This window comes from Simochromis diagramma, unplaced genomic scaffold (genome assembly GCF_900408965.1).
Source record: "Simochromis diagramma unplaced genomic scaffold, fSimDia1.1 OVJJ01000107.1, whole genome shotgun sequence".
NCBI lineage: Eukaryota > Metazoa > Chordata > Actinopteri > Cichliformes > Cichlidae > Simochromis > Simochromis diagramma.
The window spans coordinates 5,765,083-5,784,347 of record NW_024387209.1 but is presented as its reverse complement, the minus strand read 5'-3'; the positions used below and the strand labels follow the sequence as shown (position 1 = coordinate 5,784,347).

At 41.5% G+C, this 19,265-nt stretch overlaps 1 protein-coding gene across 1 annotated transcript; it reads right to left on the bottom strand.

Annotated features, from left to right (window-relative positions):
* Positions 1–1,555: 1,555 nt before the first annotated feature.
* On the bottom strand, positions 1,556–8,604 carry LOC120746087 (tubulin alpha-1C chain-like). Its single transcript, XM_040051358.1, has 4 exons — positions 8,479–8,604; positions 4,103–4,325; positions 2,861–3,009; positions 1,556–2,748 (listed from the first exon to the last, which is right to left on the bottom strand). The coding sequence occupies exons 1-4, from the start codon at positions 8,479–8,481 to the stop codon at positions 1,774–1,776; spliced, it is 1,350 nt and encodes a 449-aa protein (XP_039907292.1). The 5' UTR covers positions 8,482–8,604; the 3' UTR covers positions 1,556–1,773.
* Between the last annotated feature and the right edge of the window lie 10,661 nt (positions 8,605–19,265).

The window sequence follows — 19,265 nt, the reverse complement described above, 5'->3', positions numbered from 1 at the left end:
TCTTATTTAAGTATTTTTTGAGCTGCTGAAATCTAACCTATCAAATATCATCTTGCAGTTCTCTCTTCTGTTCAAACTTGCTATAATCTGTCCTCATTTGACACTTGCAGCAGCAAACGTCAATACTTTATCCATCTGTGCACGACCAGGCTGCAGCCTGTCCCGACCCTGCTGTGATTATTTATCGATATCAGCACCTTGTAATTTCCTTTTTTGCCATATTGAGCAGGTGTGTTTGTGTGGCAGCCTGAAACCCTGACAGATGTGATTTAGGGCCTCACAGCCACGTCGAGAAAAAGCGAGTAACAGTAAAAGTTGGTGGACTGTGGCAGCAGACTTATGAAATCCAGGAGAAAAGAACATTTATCTTTCTCTCTCAGCCCTCTGTGACCTTTATAAATCCCCCGTCCGCGCTGTGCCTACACTCCGCTCAAATTGAGCCTTAATTACATCAAAGCAATTACAGAGCGCCTCATCCAGGGAAGGGAGGAGAAGCTGCGGCGGAAACTTCAGAAGATGTAAGTTAAGTTCGTCTCTGGTGGTTCAGCAGAAAATTTATAAAGACCAAAAGAAAAAAACACTTTGTACTGCAAGAAATGAGGAATTGAGCCTTGCTTTGACAGTTTTAGAGTACAAAATCTGCAGAGGGGTGACCGCAAAGGTCACATGTCTGTACAGTGTAAACCACATGAGCAAATTTAGACCTGTGAAAACAAACAGACATGTTTCAGTTTGCTTTAAATGCTTTAAAGCAAACTGAAACATGTCTGTTTCTTGATTCTACATTTAAAGCAAACTAAAGTTTGCTTTAAATGTTAAATGGTAACTTTGAGGTAATAGTAGCTCACTAATATAAAATGTTGCTTTTGATTAATCCATCCTGATTAAATGCATACATTTAAAAATAAAGTACGGCGCAAAAGTCTGTTCTGCGTAAAGTCACCCCACACTGACACCTAGTGGTGGACCACCCACATTATAACCCAGAAGCCAAATACAGCCATTGAACGGTTTAGGGAAAATTTTAGTGTTGTTATCTTATGGTTAGTTATGTAGTTACAGAAAAATAACAAAATATTCGTTTCTATTGGTAGAATAGAAAATGTTTAAAATTTATGGATCTGAATGGGGTTTTTTTAACCTTTCCATTGTTTGCTCTTTCCTACACCACTTATCAAACTCTCTTTTTATCTTTGCGTCACTTATACTTTGAACTTGATCTTTTTTTCTTTTTTTTTTAAAAGAATGACATATTATTCTATAAAATAAATACTTCAGGTGTCATTCGATCTAAAAATGTGTAATAGGATGCAGATTATTGGACAGCCTGTTCAAAAGCCATTTTCGTTGGACCAGAAAGCTTCAACATTTCCTAAGAAGGGATTTTATTGGTCTATTAAACCAGTACTGTAATAATTAATCTGCATATGAACATATACTATTAGGCACACATTATGGTTTTATAACTTCCTTTTTTTTTAGTGCCTGGCTTCTAAACCTTCATTATAGATCTGCATCATAGAGTTTTAATAAAGTGTTGATGAGGACAAGCTTGATAGGTGCGAAGAGTTTTATTAGAAAAAGAAGATACAGACACAGTCTCTCTCAGTGGAGAGTCGTTCTTCAATAAAACCAAACACCGTGGGATTGAGCTCAGACAAACTGCTGCTCTGCAGTCTTTATTAGTGGTCTACAGTCATTAAACTGCTTCTGCATGAGACTGATAACAATGACATGAAAAAAGCTCTTTTTTTAAATAAACACCTCCTGTTTTTAATACTCCTCCCCCTCTTCATCTTCTTCGAACGAGTCGATGCCGACCTCCTCGTAATCCTTCTCCAGGGCAGCCATGTCCTCTCTGGCCTCTGAGAACTCTCCCTCCTCCATTCCCTCTCCCACATACCAGTGGACGAAGGCCCTCTTGGCGTACATCAGATCGAACTTGTGGTCGAGTCGAGCCCAGGCCTCTGCGATGGCGGTGGTGTTGCTCAGCATGCACACTGCTCTCTGCACCTTGGCCAGGTCTCCTCCAGGAACCACGGTGGGGGGCTGGTAGTTGATGCCCACCTTGAAGCCTGTAGGACACCAGTCCACAAACTGAATGGATCGCTTCGTCTTGATATTGCCGATAGCGACATTGACATCTTTGGGCACCACGTCACCACGGTACAGGAGGCAGCAAGCCATGTACTTTCCATGGCGAGGGTCACACTTCACCATCTGATTGGCTGGCTCGAAGCAAGAGTTGGTGATCTCAGCCACAGTGAGCTGCTCGTGATAGGCCTTCTCTGCTGAGATAACAGGGGCATAGGTGGCCAGAGGGAAGTGGATGCGAGGGTAGGGCACCAAGTTGGTCTGGAACTCTGTCAGGTCCACGTTCAAGGCTCCATCGAAGCGAAGGGAGGCAGTGATGGAGGAGACGATCTGGCTGATGAGGCGATTCAAGTTGGTGTAAGATGGGCGCTCGATGTCCAGGTTCCTCCGGCAGATGTCATAGATGGCCTCATTGTCCACCATGAAGGCACAGTCGGAGTGCTCCAGGGTGGTGTGGGTGGTCAGAATGGAGTTGTAGGGCTCCACCACAGCTGTGGACACCTGAGGAGCTGGATAGATGGCAAACTCCAGCTTGGACTTCTTGCCAAAGTCTACAGAGAGACGCTCCATGAGCAGAGAGGTGAAACCAGAGCCGGTTCCTCCACCAAAGGAGTGAAAGACGAGGAAACCCTGGAGACCTGTGCACTGGTCAGACTGACCGAAAAAGGCACATATTAAAATTTAAGAATCAAAAACAACATTCAAAGCCCATTTATTTCAGCAGCCCCACACTCAAAATCTCTCCAGGTTTCTGCTCTTCTCTCACCAGTTTGCGGATCCTGTCAAGAACAGAGTCGATGTGCTCCTTTCCCACAGTGTAGTGGCCGCGGGCGTAGTTGTTTGCAGCATCCTCCTTCCCGGAGATCAGCTGCTCAGGGTGGAAGAGCTGGCGGTACGTTCCTGTACGGACCTCATCTGAAGGAGAGCAAGAGAGAGCGAGCAATGCTTTGACTGTTCATGCTGAGTGAGAAAATTTGCTCTTAAAAATCGAACCGCACTATTAAAATGGATGCCAAAACATTAAGAGTCCCCCTGAAGGTAATTTGGGTCCAGTTTCTAGTTTCTGTTAATGGCGTTTGGAAGAACAGAAACTTTACAAAGGCTCTTTTTTGCTTTTGTGGGTGTAAGTAAACAATAAAAAGGAGCCAACATGCAATAAATATTAACACTCTTGATGCAGCTCTAAGTCTGTATTAATTCCATCTGTAGTTGCAAAGGCATAATGAAAATATTGAGTGAAAGAAGAAGAGTGGATCTGACTGACTGATTTAAACTCAAGTGGGCTGGGCTACAGAGAAACCCAGCCTACTTGAATGATTTGAAATGAACTTCGGCCAGGAGATAAATTCATAAAAGTGACTGTTACAGCATCAACATTGTCTAGGAACCACCTGCTACCGATAACAGAAAATGATTAACTAGTTTTAACTTCATAGCTTTGGACATTTTTATAGCTCAGTTTACACACACGTTATGAGTTTTTTGGCCACTTGGGGGCAGCAGAAACAAATATTTGCCCACTACATAAGAATCAGCTCCACTTAGAGCCGAGCTCACGTCCTCTTGATAAACAGAAGTTGAGATTCCCTCTTTTTAGCTCCTGAGGAAAAACATCGGGCTCTTCGACTACTAAATGCTCCACTATGTTCACCCGCTGGACTTTAACCGCGTCCCTCTGCGGCCAAATGCTGAGCATTGAAAGTATGTAACATTTCAGGGTGAGGCCTATCTTAGTTCATTGTGTCTGCAATCTAGTCTATTTATAAAAGAGTGCGATGACAAACCACTGTATGACAGCTTTGTGATACTTCACAGTTTGCCTGTGTCTGCAGACCGCAGCAAAAACTCAGACAAAAAGCATGAAAAGGGTCTTTTAGCTTTTTTAAAAACTGATTGAAAAAGTTAATCACTTTAAACTCTAAATGACAAATAAAATAACAGCTCCCACCAACCTTTCGACGCCCTAAACCCTTAGGTCTTAAAAACCCACTCAGAGTAAAACCCTCACCGATAACAGTGGGCTCCAGGTCCACAAAGATGGCTCTGGGGACGTATTTCCCAGTGCCGGTCTCACTGAAGAAGGTGGTGAAGGAGTCGTCATAGCCTCCGGTGGGCTTGTCGCTGGGCATGTGGCCATCTGGCTGGATGCCGTGCTCCAGGCAGTACAGCTCCCAGCAGGTGTTGCCCATCTGGACACCGGCCTGGCCAACATGGATGGAGATACACTCACGCTGTAGAGGAAGAAAACAAAAAAGACATTTTAGTCATTAATATTCTTCTTATTTTTGTTGTAATATACAGCTGTTGTCAAAAGTTTACATCCACTAATCATTGGCATAAATTTCATGGTAATTTGGGACTTTTAATGATTTTATTTAAACTCCCCTTTTTACATGGTGGAATGATTGTACAGCATACATCTTTAATCACGTTGTTTTTTTAAAAGAGAGAGAAGAAAAGAGGCCACAAGTTTGAATGTATTTTGGGATTTCTCTAATCCACACAGGGTCAACAGTATAAATACAGACTCAAATAAGAAACGAACACTCCGACTAATATTTGGTCAAATTTCCCTTAACAAGTTGAACCTCAACCAGACACTTTTGGTCGTCATCAACAAGCTTCTGTCAGAGTTGGAACACCCAACTGTGCTCAAGTTTCAACCATCTAGCTCACAGGTGTCGAACTACAGGCCTCGAGGGCCGGTGTCCAATAGGTTTTAGATGTGTCTTTGCTCAAACACAGCTGATTCAAATGGCTAAATTACCTCCTCAACATGTCCTGAAGTTCTCCATAAGCCTGAATGAATGAATGATCATTTGATTCAGGTGTTTTGACCCAGGGTGTTATCTAAAACCTGCAGGACACCAGGCTTTGAGGCCTGGAGTTCGACACCTCTGATCTAGCTGTTAATTTGAGGTGAAGTTGAAGTATTTGGAAGTTCCTCCTCCTTCATTATTCCATGCACTTGCAGTGTACCAGTACCACTGGCAGCAAAACAGCCCCAGAGCATGATGCTACCACCACCATGCTTGACAGCTGGCACAGTGTTTTTAGGTTTGAAAGCCTCACCTTTACTCCTCCAAACATACTTCTTGTCACTGTGGTCAAACAGCTCAATCTCATCTGACCATAAAGCTTTTTGGCTTGTCCATGTGGGCTGCTGCAAATTTAAATTGAGTTTGAAGGCATTGATTTTGAAGGGGCTTCATTCTTGGTCGACTCCATCTCAGTCCATGGTGATGTAAGACTATCTTCACTGTGGACAGTGATGTTGATGTTTCAGCAGTTTCTAGTTCATGGCATGCTTAAACTTGATGATTCCTGATTTGTCCCTAAACATCCTAACCAATTTCCTCTTATCTGAGGGTGACAACTTCAAACGTCAGCAATGTGGTGACGGATCTGAATAACTCGTACTTAAATACAGTTGTTTGAATTGATGATCTTGGAATATGCAATTGTTTAGAAATTACTCCAAAAGGCCTTTCCAACTAGATTAAATCTACAGTTCTTCTTCTTGGATCTTCACTGAGTTCCTTGGACTTTCCCATTGTTTTGAGTATTGATCAGTCTAATGAGTTCTGTTAAATAAATTGTTTTAAAGTTGCAAAGAGAAACTACCAGTTGGAGTCAATCATGATCACTAACAAGATAGGCCTCATATAGGATATCATAGAATCTTCAGTACCACTTATTAAAAGATTTAAGTGTGTTTATGTATATATGTGAGGCAGTATCTATATGTTTGACCCTGTGTGGACTAGAGAAAATCCAAAATAAATTCAAACTTGTGCACACAATTCTTGTTTTCCAAAGTCATTAAAGATGCATGCTGTACTGTCATTCCATCCTAGAAATTGAACATTTTTTTTAAAAAAAATGTCGCGGATAAATACAACAAAATAAAACTAGTACCGGTACCGAAAAAAAGAAGATTTATTTATAACACACGTGAAAAGACCCAGGAAAACCGAGTTAATGAAAAAAACGATAACAAAATAACGCTAAAAACTGATAAAAACCCTGAAAACCATACATTTCACACCCGAGTCTCAACTCTCGCGGCCCGGTACCAAATGACTCACGGACCGGTACCAGTCCGTGGCCCGGGGGTTGGGGACCGCTGCCTTAGACTAACAAGCAGTGGTGATTAACACAGTCTTGTCAGAGTGTGTGTAAGGTCCAAAGTGCTTCCACTCCCTGCTCAAGTATTTTTTTGCTGCTTATAAAAGATGTGGGTGAGAGTGAAAACGTGTTTGGTCTCATCGTGCAGAAGCAGCCTGAGGGAAAGTAGGATGCAACATCAGCCAACCAGTTTAGGCTGTCAAAAAGCAACATGGATATGAAATTAGCCTCGTTCATGAATTATTAACCCGAGTCATATTTATCTCTGCAGATGATTTTGTTCCACACTGTTTGCATTGTCCCAGCAGTTTCCCTGTCAACAGATGACCATCTGTCCATGAAAAAACGAGAGCACATGCGTCATGTGTTGCTCATACCTGCTAAGACAAGACTTCAGGTATTCACACCCTGATGTATTGATGGATAAGAAACAGCTTCATGTTTACAAGGTGTCTCAGCAGGAAAGCGGATCTCAAATTCTTAAAGCCAAACATGCCTGTTTAAACCTATGGCTAAGCCTACAAACACATTTAAAGAAACCCTAACAATGCCGCCAGGCATGTTCGTTATATAAGATACGATTAAGCTGATAATCAGTCTCGAGGCATGTTTTACATTTGAGGAGATAAAGGGATTTCAGTGGAGAGATATTTCAGGAATTTTCTGAATGCAAGAAACCAAAAGTTAGGATTAGTCACCACAAACCAAGCTCAGACACTCAATAAGCATGATTTAAAACTATTTATCAGCTCAGCTTTGGGCTTCTTGTGAATTATGATCCCTTCACCCACCACCGTCCCCCTCCTTTGTAAAAGGCTCGTGATCAGAGGCGGAGGAGGGGAGGATAGGGTCACCATGACAGAGCTGCTAAGTATGGCGATGGTAGACAGCTATTTTGAGTGTCATTCAGTGTCATTCAGACGACCCTCAGAGAGCGGCGGCTACACTTTTACTCCGCTAATCTGCAAACAATCTGACGCTTCCAGCCTCTCTGCAAACATTACATTACACTGCAAACATACATGAAGCTAATTCAGCAAGAGCTGTTGTGACATCTGTTGGCTGAATGTGAGGAAGGTGGGCGTGACGGCCTGTTTGCTTGCTGGTGTTGCAATATGCCTCGCAGCCTTGAAATACCCACTTCCAGGAAAACATGGGGGCTGAGGGGGGTGTCTAGAGTGAAACTGTGCTTCCTGTATCTCGTCCCCTGACTGAAACCACGTCATGTTTGACGTCCGGGTCTCCATGCTGGTAAGCTAACACAGTAGAGAGCTTTGTGCTGCAAGAGTGCGCGCTCAAACAAAAATGCAGAAGTGGCTATGAGTCATTAAAGATTTTGGAGTTTCCTGGTTTCCTCGGATGAAAGTGAAGTGGATTGTTGTTGTTCGTGTGTATTTTGGTGAAAGAAGGAACCAGGTGGACAAATCAGAAGCCGTCCAGACCAGACGATGCCAAGTATTCACTTAAAGCTCACTCTTTAAGGTGGAACTGAGTCTCTGAGCTCTCTGCACTTCCCCCTCCTCAGTAGGAAGTGTCACAAGAAACCGTTTTCTTGCGTTCATTCACTTCTGTCTGCCTGCATTTTCCAAATGACCTGCAAATGTTACACCACTAACTGCTGCAAAGGGAGCAAAAGTCAGGGGGGGGGGGGAGGTCAGAGTCCTGAAGTTTATGCACAGTTTCTGCTGATTTCCCTTATCTTTAACATTTCGAGCAACTTTGCTCAAAATGTTGTGCACTCCAAAGACCCCGGAGGTTGGAGTTTCTGCAGCTTGTGAGCACGCTGCTGAACAAAAATAAATGCAAAATACACAAGCGGCCTGCTGGAAGCCACATCAGCATTCCCAACCGGCCGGGCAAACAAGCACGCCCCTCCTGACAGACACACAGTCCTCCAGGCCTCATATGGAAAAAGTTAACCTTCCCCTGAGCCGGAGCTGAAGCCAGCTACCCGGTAGCTTGTTTCCACTGACTGACTTTATGTTTTAAACATACATTTGTTTTCTGTGGCTGAGGTAGGAGGTATTTCCTGCATCAGCTCAAAAACAGAAATGTGTTTTGAGAAGCAGCCTGGGGCCAGTAGAGTAGAAATAGTAGACTGAAGCTTGGGTTTGAGAAGAAAGTGTGAAGATATAAGAGGAAACCTTAAATTATGAAGAAAATTCAAGTCTAATATGTTGCATTTTGGGGTAATTACGGCTGAATAGAAGCAGTTCTGTACTAATAACAGTAAATAATGTCTGGATTGATACTCACCATTGTGCTGTTTTAATTGTTTTCCAAGGAGAAGAAGTAGTTCAAATCTGCAGGTTCTCACAGTGCACCTATAATGAGATCTCTGTGAGGGAAGTCTCATCAGTGTGTGACACGCACACTTTTATAGCTACTACAGGAGGTGGAGGAAAAGGGAGGAGGAGAGGTGGAGCCACCCAACAGCTGAAACTTTGTTCTTTTTTTAAGAGCAAGAGAAGTCTTCCTCTGTGTCCTTGTCATAATAAAAGTCCACAGGAAGTACTCAGATTATGTAATCTTCTGATAGTGATCGCTGTTTTTAGTTCCACAGGTGTGAAGTACATGTATTTAAAAACTCTCATTATAGGTTTGTTCCACTATGTCAAAATAAATTTGTGTTACCTAATTTTCTGTAATATAGATCTCCTGTTCCAGTACTGGATCCTCATATTAAACATTAAACATTAACTGAAGTTTCAAAAATGTGCAAGTAATACATATGACTCAACAGCTCTAAATACTCAGTTTCAGGCAGTTGTTTTTCTAGCCTTGGCTCTGTATGATGTCATAAAGAGCAGATTTCTTCCTAATATGGTCGTCTCTTAAATTTCGCTGTCATGTTGTAATTGTTTTTAGAAGTGTGCTGTTGTTAAACTTCCTCCCCCCTCCGGGGCCAACACCGTTACATAATAATCTGCTCTTCATCACATGCCTGGTTAAATAAAGGTTATGCTGGCTCACTGCACCATCTTGTGACAAAGTTGTAAAAAGTCTATTCAGATCCTTGTTAAGTAAATAAAAGATTTCCGACCCTCATCAACCCCGTTATTAGGAGCACACTCCTCTGAGAGTGCTCTTTAATAGGTCTATAATGATCTGAATGACTTTGATGCAGGGCATTGTTCTGTGCTCACTATGCTAGTCCTGAGTACTGCCTTTGATCACAAAATTTTACTTAATGGTCTTAAAATAATACTTTGGCTGGTGTCTCTGACTCTGTGTTAGACTGTTGGCAAATTATCCTGTAACCCTGCTTCTCCAACCTGTGGTGTTCCTCAAGGCTCAATTTTTTTTCCTGCATTCTTCTTTCAGCTGCCATCATCGGACATCATTCTGACATTTCTTATCATTTCTATGTTAATGACATTCAGCTGTATATGTCTTAAACCCCACCGGCTTATCCCAGATTAGTGACCCTAACAATGACCTTTCCAGTAACACTAAGGCCCCTGTACTTCCTCCTGAAATACATTAAAGAATCAGTTAAACACTTGCTTCCTAGATAACTCGTCTAGATAACTTGTAATGCCCCGTTTACCAGCTTAGACAAATCATCTTTTTCACAGCTGGTTATATGCTTCTTTTGTTTTAATTAATTAATGAATTAGTTATGTTTTTTTAACAGCTAATTAATGTGTTTAAATTTAATGTTATACTTAATTATGATTATTACTAGACTTTATTTTATTGCACAGCACTCTAAATAAAAAAAAAAACTTCACTTAATTAACAACTTGTGGTTAAACTAAATAAATAAATAAACTGGGATTACACAGAAGTACAGCCCAGTCCTATTTAAATTTAATCTGATATCTCCTAAACAGAATACAAAGATGTTTAGGACATTCTGTTGAGATTCACTATATAGCGCAGTATTTAACAAAAAAGTCCCCTTAAGGAAGAGGCTCTGAAACAACATACTTTAGAGGTTGGAACTGAAAGGCTGCACGAGGTACAAGAGAAAAAGGTTACTTTGAACTGTGCTTGATGCAAAGAAGCTCTAGTGAAGCCCAAGAATAAAGATACGAAAGTGGAAATGAGCAGAATAGGTCTATGTTAAGACAGTCAGCTTAATAAATTAAATATGATTAATATTTAATGCAAGTGAAATGATCTGTAAGTATATAAAGCAATTCAAATAAACAAAAAGGCACCTTTCAATTGTTCTTACAATTTACTTACATTATCAGAATTATAGTGACTCGTTTCTGTATATCTGAAAACATGCTGAGTTTAAATTTTGTGTGTTATTTCTTATATATCAAAAACAACAAATGCCCTATTTTTGTTTCAGTCATTTTTAACTTTAGGTTTTGTCACATAACTTAGCAAATGTGTTATTTTATCTTTTCTGTTGGAGTTAAATATGATTTCAGTATAAGCCTCACAGAAACTTGAGCTTCTTTCCTCATGAAATATTATCACACAGAAGAGCTTCACCATCAGTCCTCCTGCTATAATGAATAGATGTTGTAACACTAAGGCTGAACCTCTGTGGTTAAACTGTTTATAGAGTTACTGACAGTGACATACTGCATAGATGCCTTTTCAATAACAGATCAACAGTGCTCTCTTCAGGTCAAATGACGCAACTGCATGTCTGCAGCTTAAGGTACAGTTGTGTTCAAAATAATGACAGTCCAACAGGAGTAACCAGATCAATCAGTATTTTGGTACAAATCATATTATTACAAAGCAAATAATTTATCAGTCGGTGTAGTAGAGTCAGAGAAACCAACCAACCCAACACTCATGATATGAATGCACCTGAGTCTGCGTAACTGAATTAAGTGAAACGGGCGTGTTCAATATGATAGTAGTATAGTATGATGTTATGTAAAAAAAAAAAACAAGGATACAATTTGCCAAAGAACATATCAACTGGCCTAAAGAGAAATGGAGAAACATTTTGTGGACTGATGAAAGTAAGATTGTTCTTTTTGGGTCCAAGGGCCGCAGACAGTTTGTCAGGTGACCCCCAAACACTGAATTCAAGCCACAGTACACTCTGAAGACCATGAAGCATGGTGGTGTAAGCATCATGATATGGGGCTGTTTCTCTTACTATTTAGTCAGGCCTATTTATCGCATAGCAGGGATCATGGATCAATTTGCTTATATCAAAAGGTTATGCTGCCTTATGCTGAAGAGGAAATGCCCTTGAAATGGGTGTTTCAACAAGACTATGGCCGCAAACACACCAGTAAGCGAGCGGCATCTTGGCTCCAGACCAACAAAATTCAGGTTATGGAGTGGCCAGCCCAATCCCCGGACCTTAATCCAGTAGAAAACTTGTGGGGTGACATCAGAAATGCTATTTCTGAAGCAAAACCAAGAAATGCAGAGGAATTGTGGAAGGTTGTCAAATCATCCTGGGCTGGCATAACTGTTTACAGGTGCCAGAAGTTGGTCGACTCCATGCAGCACAGATGTGAAGCAGTTCTCAAAAACAGTGGTTATACAACTAAATGTTTGCTTAGTGATTCACAGGAATGCTAAATCTGAATGGTTTTTTTCAGTTTATTGAGTAAATATTTGAGTTTGTAATGAAAAATGCAGACACTGCTATTTTTTTGAACAGCCCAGTATCAGGTTTTGCTTCATTTTCTGTAAAGTAATTGAAATATTGATACTTTGTTCTTCATGTTTTGATGTAAAATATAATGTGCAGTGTTCCCAATGAATGGAAATAAAAATATTATACGGATTTTGAGCTTTACTCACGTTTTAAAAGCACACTGTTATTATTTTGAACACAACTGTACACTACACTCACTGGTAGGGATGGGTATCGAAAACCGGTTCTTGTTGAGAACCGGTTCCCACTGTTTCAATTCCTTGGAATTGTTTGCCATTTTTGCAAACGATTCCCTAATCGATTCCAGTCGCCCCGAATGACGTCACCACGTTGCGGAGCGTCATTTACCTGGCAGGAAACACGGCACGTAAGCGGCTCAAACGCTCAAAAGTTTGGTTATACTTTACGAGAACGGATGACAACAGGGCAACTTGCAGTACTTGAAAAGTAGATATTTCATTTAAGGGAGGAAACACTACAAATATGTAAAAGCATTTGCTCACAAAACACGCGATGACCTTAAATGAATGTCGTGTTTTTAATTCCGCTCCGGACTCGTGAATCTCAACCCAGCAGCAGCGGTAACGTTTGCACGTCCTCTCCCGTTAATGCGGCAGGTAAATAATCAACTAACAGTGCATATTATGTTAGTGCGATCTGCCTTATTACAAAACCTGCCATTACTGTGCGTTTAGGTGACCACGATGAGACAGAGTCTGGCTGGCTCAGATGCTGGTAGTTCTTGCTGCAGTCTACCGGTAGCGTCTCCTTTCAGGCCAGGGTAGACGAATGTCACCGAGCAGTGACTAAGTTTGGGGTAAAAGGCTTGAACCCATTTGCCACAGCAGATGCCCCGATTTTCGGTAAGTGAATGTGTTTAATTGTAGGCAGGGACATTACTGGATATTCTTGTGTAATTGCTACAGAATAATTTATGTTATACTTTGTTATTGCTACAGAAGAATATTTATTTTACATTTACAATATTTTTTCCTGGGGACCCTGTGACACCACATTGAAGAGCCATAGGCTGGATCTCTTAAGATCTCACTGCTGGGTTTGTAGCCTGTACTCAAATTCATCTGTTCAAAGAGAAGATTAAACAAGTTCCGCTAATCGACTTTGCAAAAAGATCGAATCGCCTAAACAGAATCGAAATGGAGTCGGACGTGAAACTAATACCACCCTTTGTTAGGTACATCAGCTACTACTTAATGCAAATATCTAATCGGCCAATGACATGTCAGCAACACAGTGTATTTTAGGTAGACATGATTGAGACAACCTGCTGAAGTTCAAACTAAGCATCAGAATATGAGAGAAAGGTGATTTAAGTGAGTTTGAACGTGGCATGGTTGTTGGTCTGAGTATTTCAGAAACTGCTGATCTACTGGGATTTTCCCACATAACCAGTACTGTTTATAGAGAATGGTCTCAGGTCAGAGGAGGATGCTCAGGCTGCTTTAAGCTGCCAGGAAGCCAACAGTAACACCAAAAAACAAAAAACCACTTGTTACGACTGAGGTATGCAGAAGAGCATCTTGGCGGCAGCAGAAGAGCACACCGGATGCTGCTCCTATCAGCCAAGGTCAAAGAATGAGGCTACAATTTGCAGGGGCTCACCAAAATTGGACATGCTAGCATGTTAATATCAACCAGAATCCGAGGAATGTTTCCAGCACCTTGTTGAATCTATGTCATAACAAATTAAAGCAGTTCTGAAGGCAGAAGGAAGTCCAATCCAGTACTAGCAAGATGTATCTAATAAAGTGGCAGATGAAAAGGCAATGAGTCTTTTTAAAAATAACCAAACATCCATTTTAAAGCATTAACATCTCTTTCACAGAGCTCCCGTCACAACAATCAGAAAATTTTAGAATGAATGAAAATGGCAACAAAATATTTAAATGAAGTTGTTTTTTAATCAATTTTCAGATTTATAATCAGCAACAAAGAAAAAAGCCCACCGCTCACTTTGAACAACAGAAAACCCCACAAACAATAATCACCAACATCTGGCTCCCTATCAAACAACTCCTCAGAAGTGGGCTTCACTCTGAACCTTCAACACATTTTCCCCCCAAATACCTCGCACACTTCTTCTGTACCGTCTCTACCTTTGCTGTTTTGAGCTAACAGCATGCTCATTTTCTTCCCAGTCTTGGCTCTCATCTATGGCAGAGCTGTCTTTGGCTCTGGTTCACTGTTAGGGATGTTCAGCCCACAGAGACCTGGTTTAGTTCTTGCCCTCAGTAACCTACCAGGTTTTCCAGGACCTTGTGTGAATCAGGATCCAAACTGGAATAAATCAACATATGAAAACAACAAAAATGGAAGAGAAACATGTTGCCTGGTGATCTAAAGAAACTCAACTTTTAGTGTCAATATGGACATGTGCTGAAGGCTTCACTGGGAACGTAAATGTGTGAAGAATGCGCAGTCAGAACCAAACAGCCCTTTGATTACTCCCCCCGTAGATAAGTAAGGAGTCACCATAAAGTTATTAGCCTCCTGCTTGTCCCTCATGCCAGGTGCAGGTTTTCTCCTCGTCCTCTTTAATCCGTGACCTCTGAGTCCTTCTGGTCCACACTGGAGTTCTGCTCCTGGTTGGAAACCTCCAACTTCTTCTTAAAAGCTTGATTGTGTGGGTCATCTGGAGGGAGACACACACAGAGACACAAAAAGTGACGAGAGTGATGAGAGGACAACACAAAACAAATACATTATAGTAACAGCAGAGGTCTGATGGCACAGATGGTAATCATTTGTTTGGGGCATTCTGTTCATAACTTTCACAGAGAGTTTTCAGATGTAACCGAGGGAGGTGGAGGGTTTGTAGGGTTTGGTGGAGTTGTCGTTCTGGCCTCACTGAACATTGGCCTGCAGGTTGCACTGGGGCTGTTTCCAGTATTAGCACCTCCGAGTCTGAGGAAGACGCTTGACTTGCTGCCTCGGGGAGGAGTTCAAGCATCTCAGGAAGGAGCGGTACTCATCCACATTGAAAGGAGACAGTCGGGTTGGTTCAAGCATCTGATTAGGAGGAGATTCCAGCTTAATCCTCAAACAAACTGAAGATATTCTATTCCCTAGAAGAGTTGGAGGAGGTGGCTTGAAAGAGTTAGAGCTGTGCTCTTCAGCTGAGACTGTGGCACTGTGTCCTGGGCTTGCATAAGCGACAAAACATGGATGGCGGGATGGACAAAAATCACACCAGAAACAAAGACTGATTGTCAGTGACTAGAACACAGATAGGTTTTTGTTCCCATATTTCCAGGAGTAAGAGGAATATCGTATGTAACCTGGAGTGGGTCCGATAATGCCGTTTTTAAGAAACTTTAAAGGCAGAAATCTGCACATAAAATCCCTGAGCACAATCCTTTTACCAGCCACAAACATCCCCGCAGATATTCCCAAAAAGGGGAAGGCAAAGAAACTTTTTTTTTTTTTAAGATTGGGGGTGTTTTTTTCCCAAAGTTTTTCTGTTGCAACATCTCCCTCTGTATAATCTGTGGCTCTGAGCTTCTGTGTAGACAGATCATTAAAACGGCAGTAACTCGTGGCTTCAGCCCAACTGGGAGGTTATAAAGACAGACGTGAATAACCGTGGGAAACAACACCAAAAATAACCGAACACAAGAACCTTTAAAGGCACAAAACCTTCAGAGGAAACAAACATTTTACCTAAAATTACCTTTTTAAATTTTCCATGTGTAGCAGCATAGTTTATAGAAAGTAACTCTCTGGACGGTGTGCAAGCGATCAGTCTGCAATCTACACCAGTAAAAGAATTGTTTTACTTTTAAGTTCTGTCGTGTCATGATTGGTCAGTACAGAAACCAATCCAAACGCACCCAATCCAAGTATCGATAGCAACGCTGGTATTGGTATCAGGCCGATACTAGTGCAACAGAATTGACGCTTTGGGTTGTTTGTCTTCCGTAAGTTCCCTACATTGTTCACGCGAGTTTCTGCGGCCTATAGCTAATGTTATATTTTTATATTTGAACCATTTTTGCGGTAAAATAAGCATTTTCTAGCCTAAAAAAACTTAACAATATAAATATCGTCTTACCGCTGAACACCACATTGATGATCCAGCCTATAGAGCAAGGTGTTTTTTTCCGTGCATTTAAGGCGTCTTATATACGAAACGCCCTGCACCAATGCCCTGCTGAATACATACAGATGTGTCTCAAAAGTGTCTTTAAAAGTGTCAGGAGGGTTTTTATGGCTTTAAATTGATGAAAATAATAAAATAAACACATGGTTTCTGATTCGCAGATTTTCCACGTCCTGGACCATAAACCCTGTGTTAATCCAGGGGATGCTGTATTTGGTGGGGTTGTATTTTCACACACAATACTGTAATACGATACTGTAGTGGCCCCACCCACTACTGCATAGCCCGGCAGGAATGGACTCTTTAGCGTGCCACTTCTGGGTCCCCAGGCCATATGTTTGACACCCCTGCACTCTACCCTTTCCTCTGTTTTTTAATAATGGGGTCTGGGTGCAGCAGACTGTCTCTGCCTGCAGCTTTATAGCTTTTTGTTGGTGACCTCCTCAGCAGACTCTGCTGATCTCCACCCGGTCCTGTTCCTCACCAACATCCTCGGTGTCACCGTCCTCGTCCCTTCTTGTCAACACAGCGCAGTCACGCCGTGTGTGGTTAAATCAGGACCTTTCACAGCCGTACACACCTATTCTGTATAACTTTACTTCGGGTTTCCAGATGACATCCAGCATTTTCCGTTGCTGCTCGATCTGCGCCTCGTACCGGACGGTGGTTTCCTCCAGCGCCGAGCACAGGTCATCGCCCACAGCCGACATCCGCTGCTTGAGGCGCTCTCTGAAAGACCCAACCGAGGACATCTTCACTCCCACCGACGGCTGGGTTTAGTGCGAGCACACAACAAAGAGGTCCTCCAGCCGAAAAACACCGAGATAATGCCGGTAGCGCCTTCTTCGTCTTCAGCTCGGCAGCGGTGGCGCAATGCTGCCCTCTGCCGTTCACTTGTGAAATCCACATGGAAAAACATGCGGGACACTAACGCTTTTCCCTGTCTGTTAAATTTGATCTGTTTTATGCTGATGTCACTGATACTGAGAGAGTGGTAGAGAGAAATCGTAACACATTTGGATTTTGTGACACTTGGAGAAGACATAAAGTTGATTTGGTTGCATTTTGAACCCTTGGATTTCTTCTCCTGTACTTCTGAAGCAAACTTGGAAGAAAATAAAAGGTGGAATTAAAAAACGCCAAATACTACTTCAAGGGCTCGTAGGATATTAGTAGTGTGGGGAACATTGCATGCTTCCTTTTAATATGTTCACTGTGTGAGCCTCCATGTTACTCACCAAGGAGATCTGGGGTGTCAAACACAATATTTATGCACTTACCTGTCCTTTGCGCACAGAGATCTCTCTATATTTTGTGAATCTTTTAATGATATTATGCACTGTAAATGATGAGATATTCAAAATCTCTCCCAGTTTTACGTTGATGATTACTCTGAAACCGTTCCACAATTTGCAGGTGCAGTTTTTTGCTGATTGGTGAACCTCTGCCCATCATTACCTCTGAGAAACTCTGCCTCTCTATGATTTTAGAGGACGCTTTTTATACACCAAGTCACATTAATGAACATTAATTAACTAATGTTTAGGTTAATTAATTAACCTAAGTAGTTCCCAAAAGTTCCTCCAGCTGTTTCCTTATAACACCACTCACTTTAAATTCATTATTAGCTCATATTTTTCTTAAATTTTCTAAGTTTTAACATTTTGTATGTTTTCCGTGTTTTAAATTAGAAAAAAGGTCCATGAGATTTGCAAATCGGTGCATTCTCGTTATTTTAAAAGCTATGCAATACTTAAAATCACTTACAGTACACTTATTTCTTTGTTTCCTGTAAGGACCTGATTTGTTACACTCATTAAGCAATTGTAAGTAAATATAATTACATTGTAATTTCTAATAAAATACATTGTAATCCCATTTAATCAAAGGTTAATTATGCCCCTAGTTGCAGGTCATATTTCAAAGTGTTGGCTTGATTTACATTCCTGACTGTGAGGAAATGACACTGGAACACTGTGTAACATTAAAGCAGTGACTTCTTTATGCAAACCCAGACTGAGCCCAGGGTGAGGACTCTGTGTGCACCAACACTTGTGGGTGAACTGAAACCAAACCAAAAAGAGAAACACTGTTTTTTTCCCCCTTGTGGTGTTCACATCAAATCATTTCTCATTAGCAGTGTGCCTTTGTCATGGATGCATGCACGTGGTCAGCATGTATGAGGAAGAACAAAGTCTTGGTGAACTTTAGCTGTCCATCACTCTTCACAGGAACGCAGAACTGATCCAGGAGCTTTCACAGGCCTGAGCCCATCGCACCAGGCCGCCACCTCTGAATGTGAACGTCCTCATAATCCTCAAAGTCCTCCGGAGCCTATAGCTCCTTCATTCCTTCCTTCAAACAGTCCCCTAAGCATCTTTTTTTTTTCTTTTTTTGGAAAGGTGCGAGAGTTTGCGATAGTGGAGATCTTTTTCATGTCGTGTGTTTCGTCCTCCTCCCCCTCGGAGGTCCACAGATGCTCTTCTGTTACATCTATCTCACTTTTTCTGCACCCGGTCCTCATGACTGCTTGAGTTAGAACGTGACAAGAACGCCAAATCTCAGGTTAAAGTCTTTTAGACAAGTCACTTTATTTATAAGAAGAAGCAACACCTGTATAAAAAGGAGATACAAGCTGGAATCAATGATAACAATTACAGAAAAAAAACCTTTCAGCTTAGGAAACAGTTATGCAGCGGTAAGACGTTAGATTGGAGGTGATTGTACTGAACCCACATTATTACACTGTGTGCATTCACAGGGAAACAAACTGTTTAAAGTCAGCTCATTTACAGAAAATAGAACTTTTCTGTGGTTATATTTCACCTGCATCTGGTTTCCCGTGTAGTGAATCTAACACAGCAAAGCTGAGAACATGCCACAGACACCAAACGAGTCGTGCACACTTAAAGTACATCAGAAATTCAACGACTTTCCACTTTAATGAAAACAGTTTGCAGTACCAGCATAGAGGAGGAAGAGGGGGCTGGTATTTCAGAGTAAAGTGGAGCTCATAGTGGGCTCAAAGAAGTGAAGAACTCCCACATTTATTATTATTATCATATACATTAACAGTGATCATGCCGCAGGTCCCAGCAGAAGGCTTTAAAGCCACATATTCCCGTCAGATTCAGATCTAGGCTTTGGTTAGCAAAGCAATCAGTGGATTTGGAATATTTTGCCATCATGAAGAGCGCACTCAGCAACTCTATCTCTAAATCTTGTGTCACCGAGACAACAGGTAATAATTGGAAGGGATTAGAGTGCTTTATTTCTGAGGGGTAAACCCCTCAGGGAGCTCCTCACAGTTTACAACTGAAATTAGCATTGTCT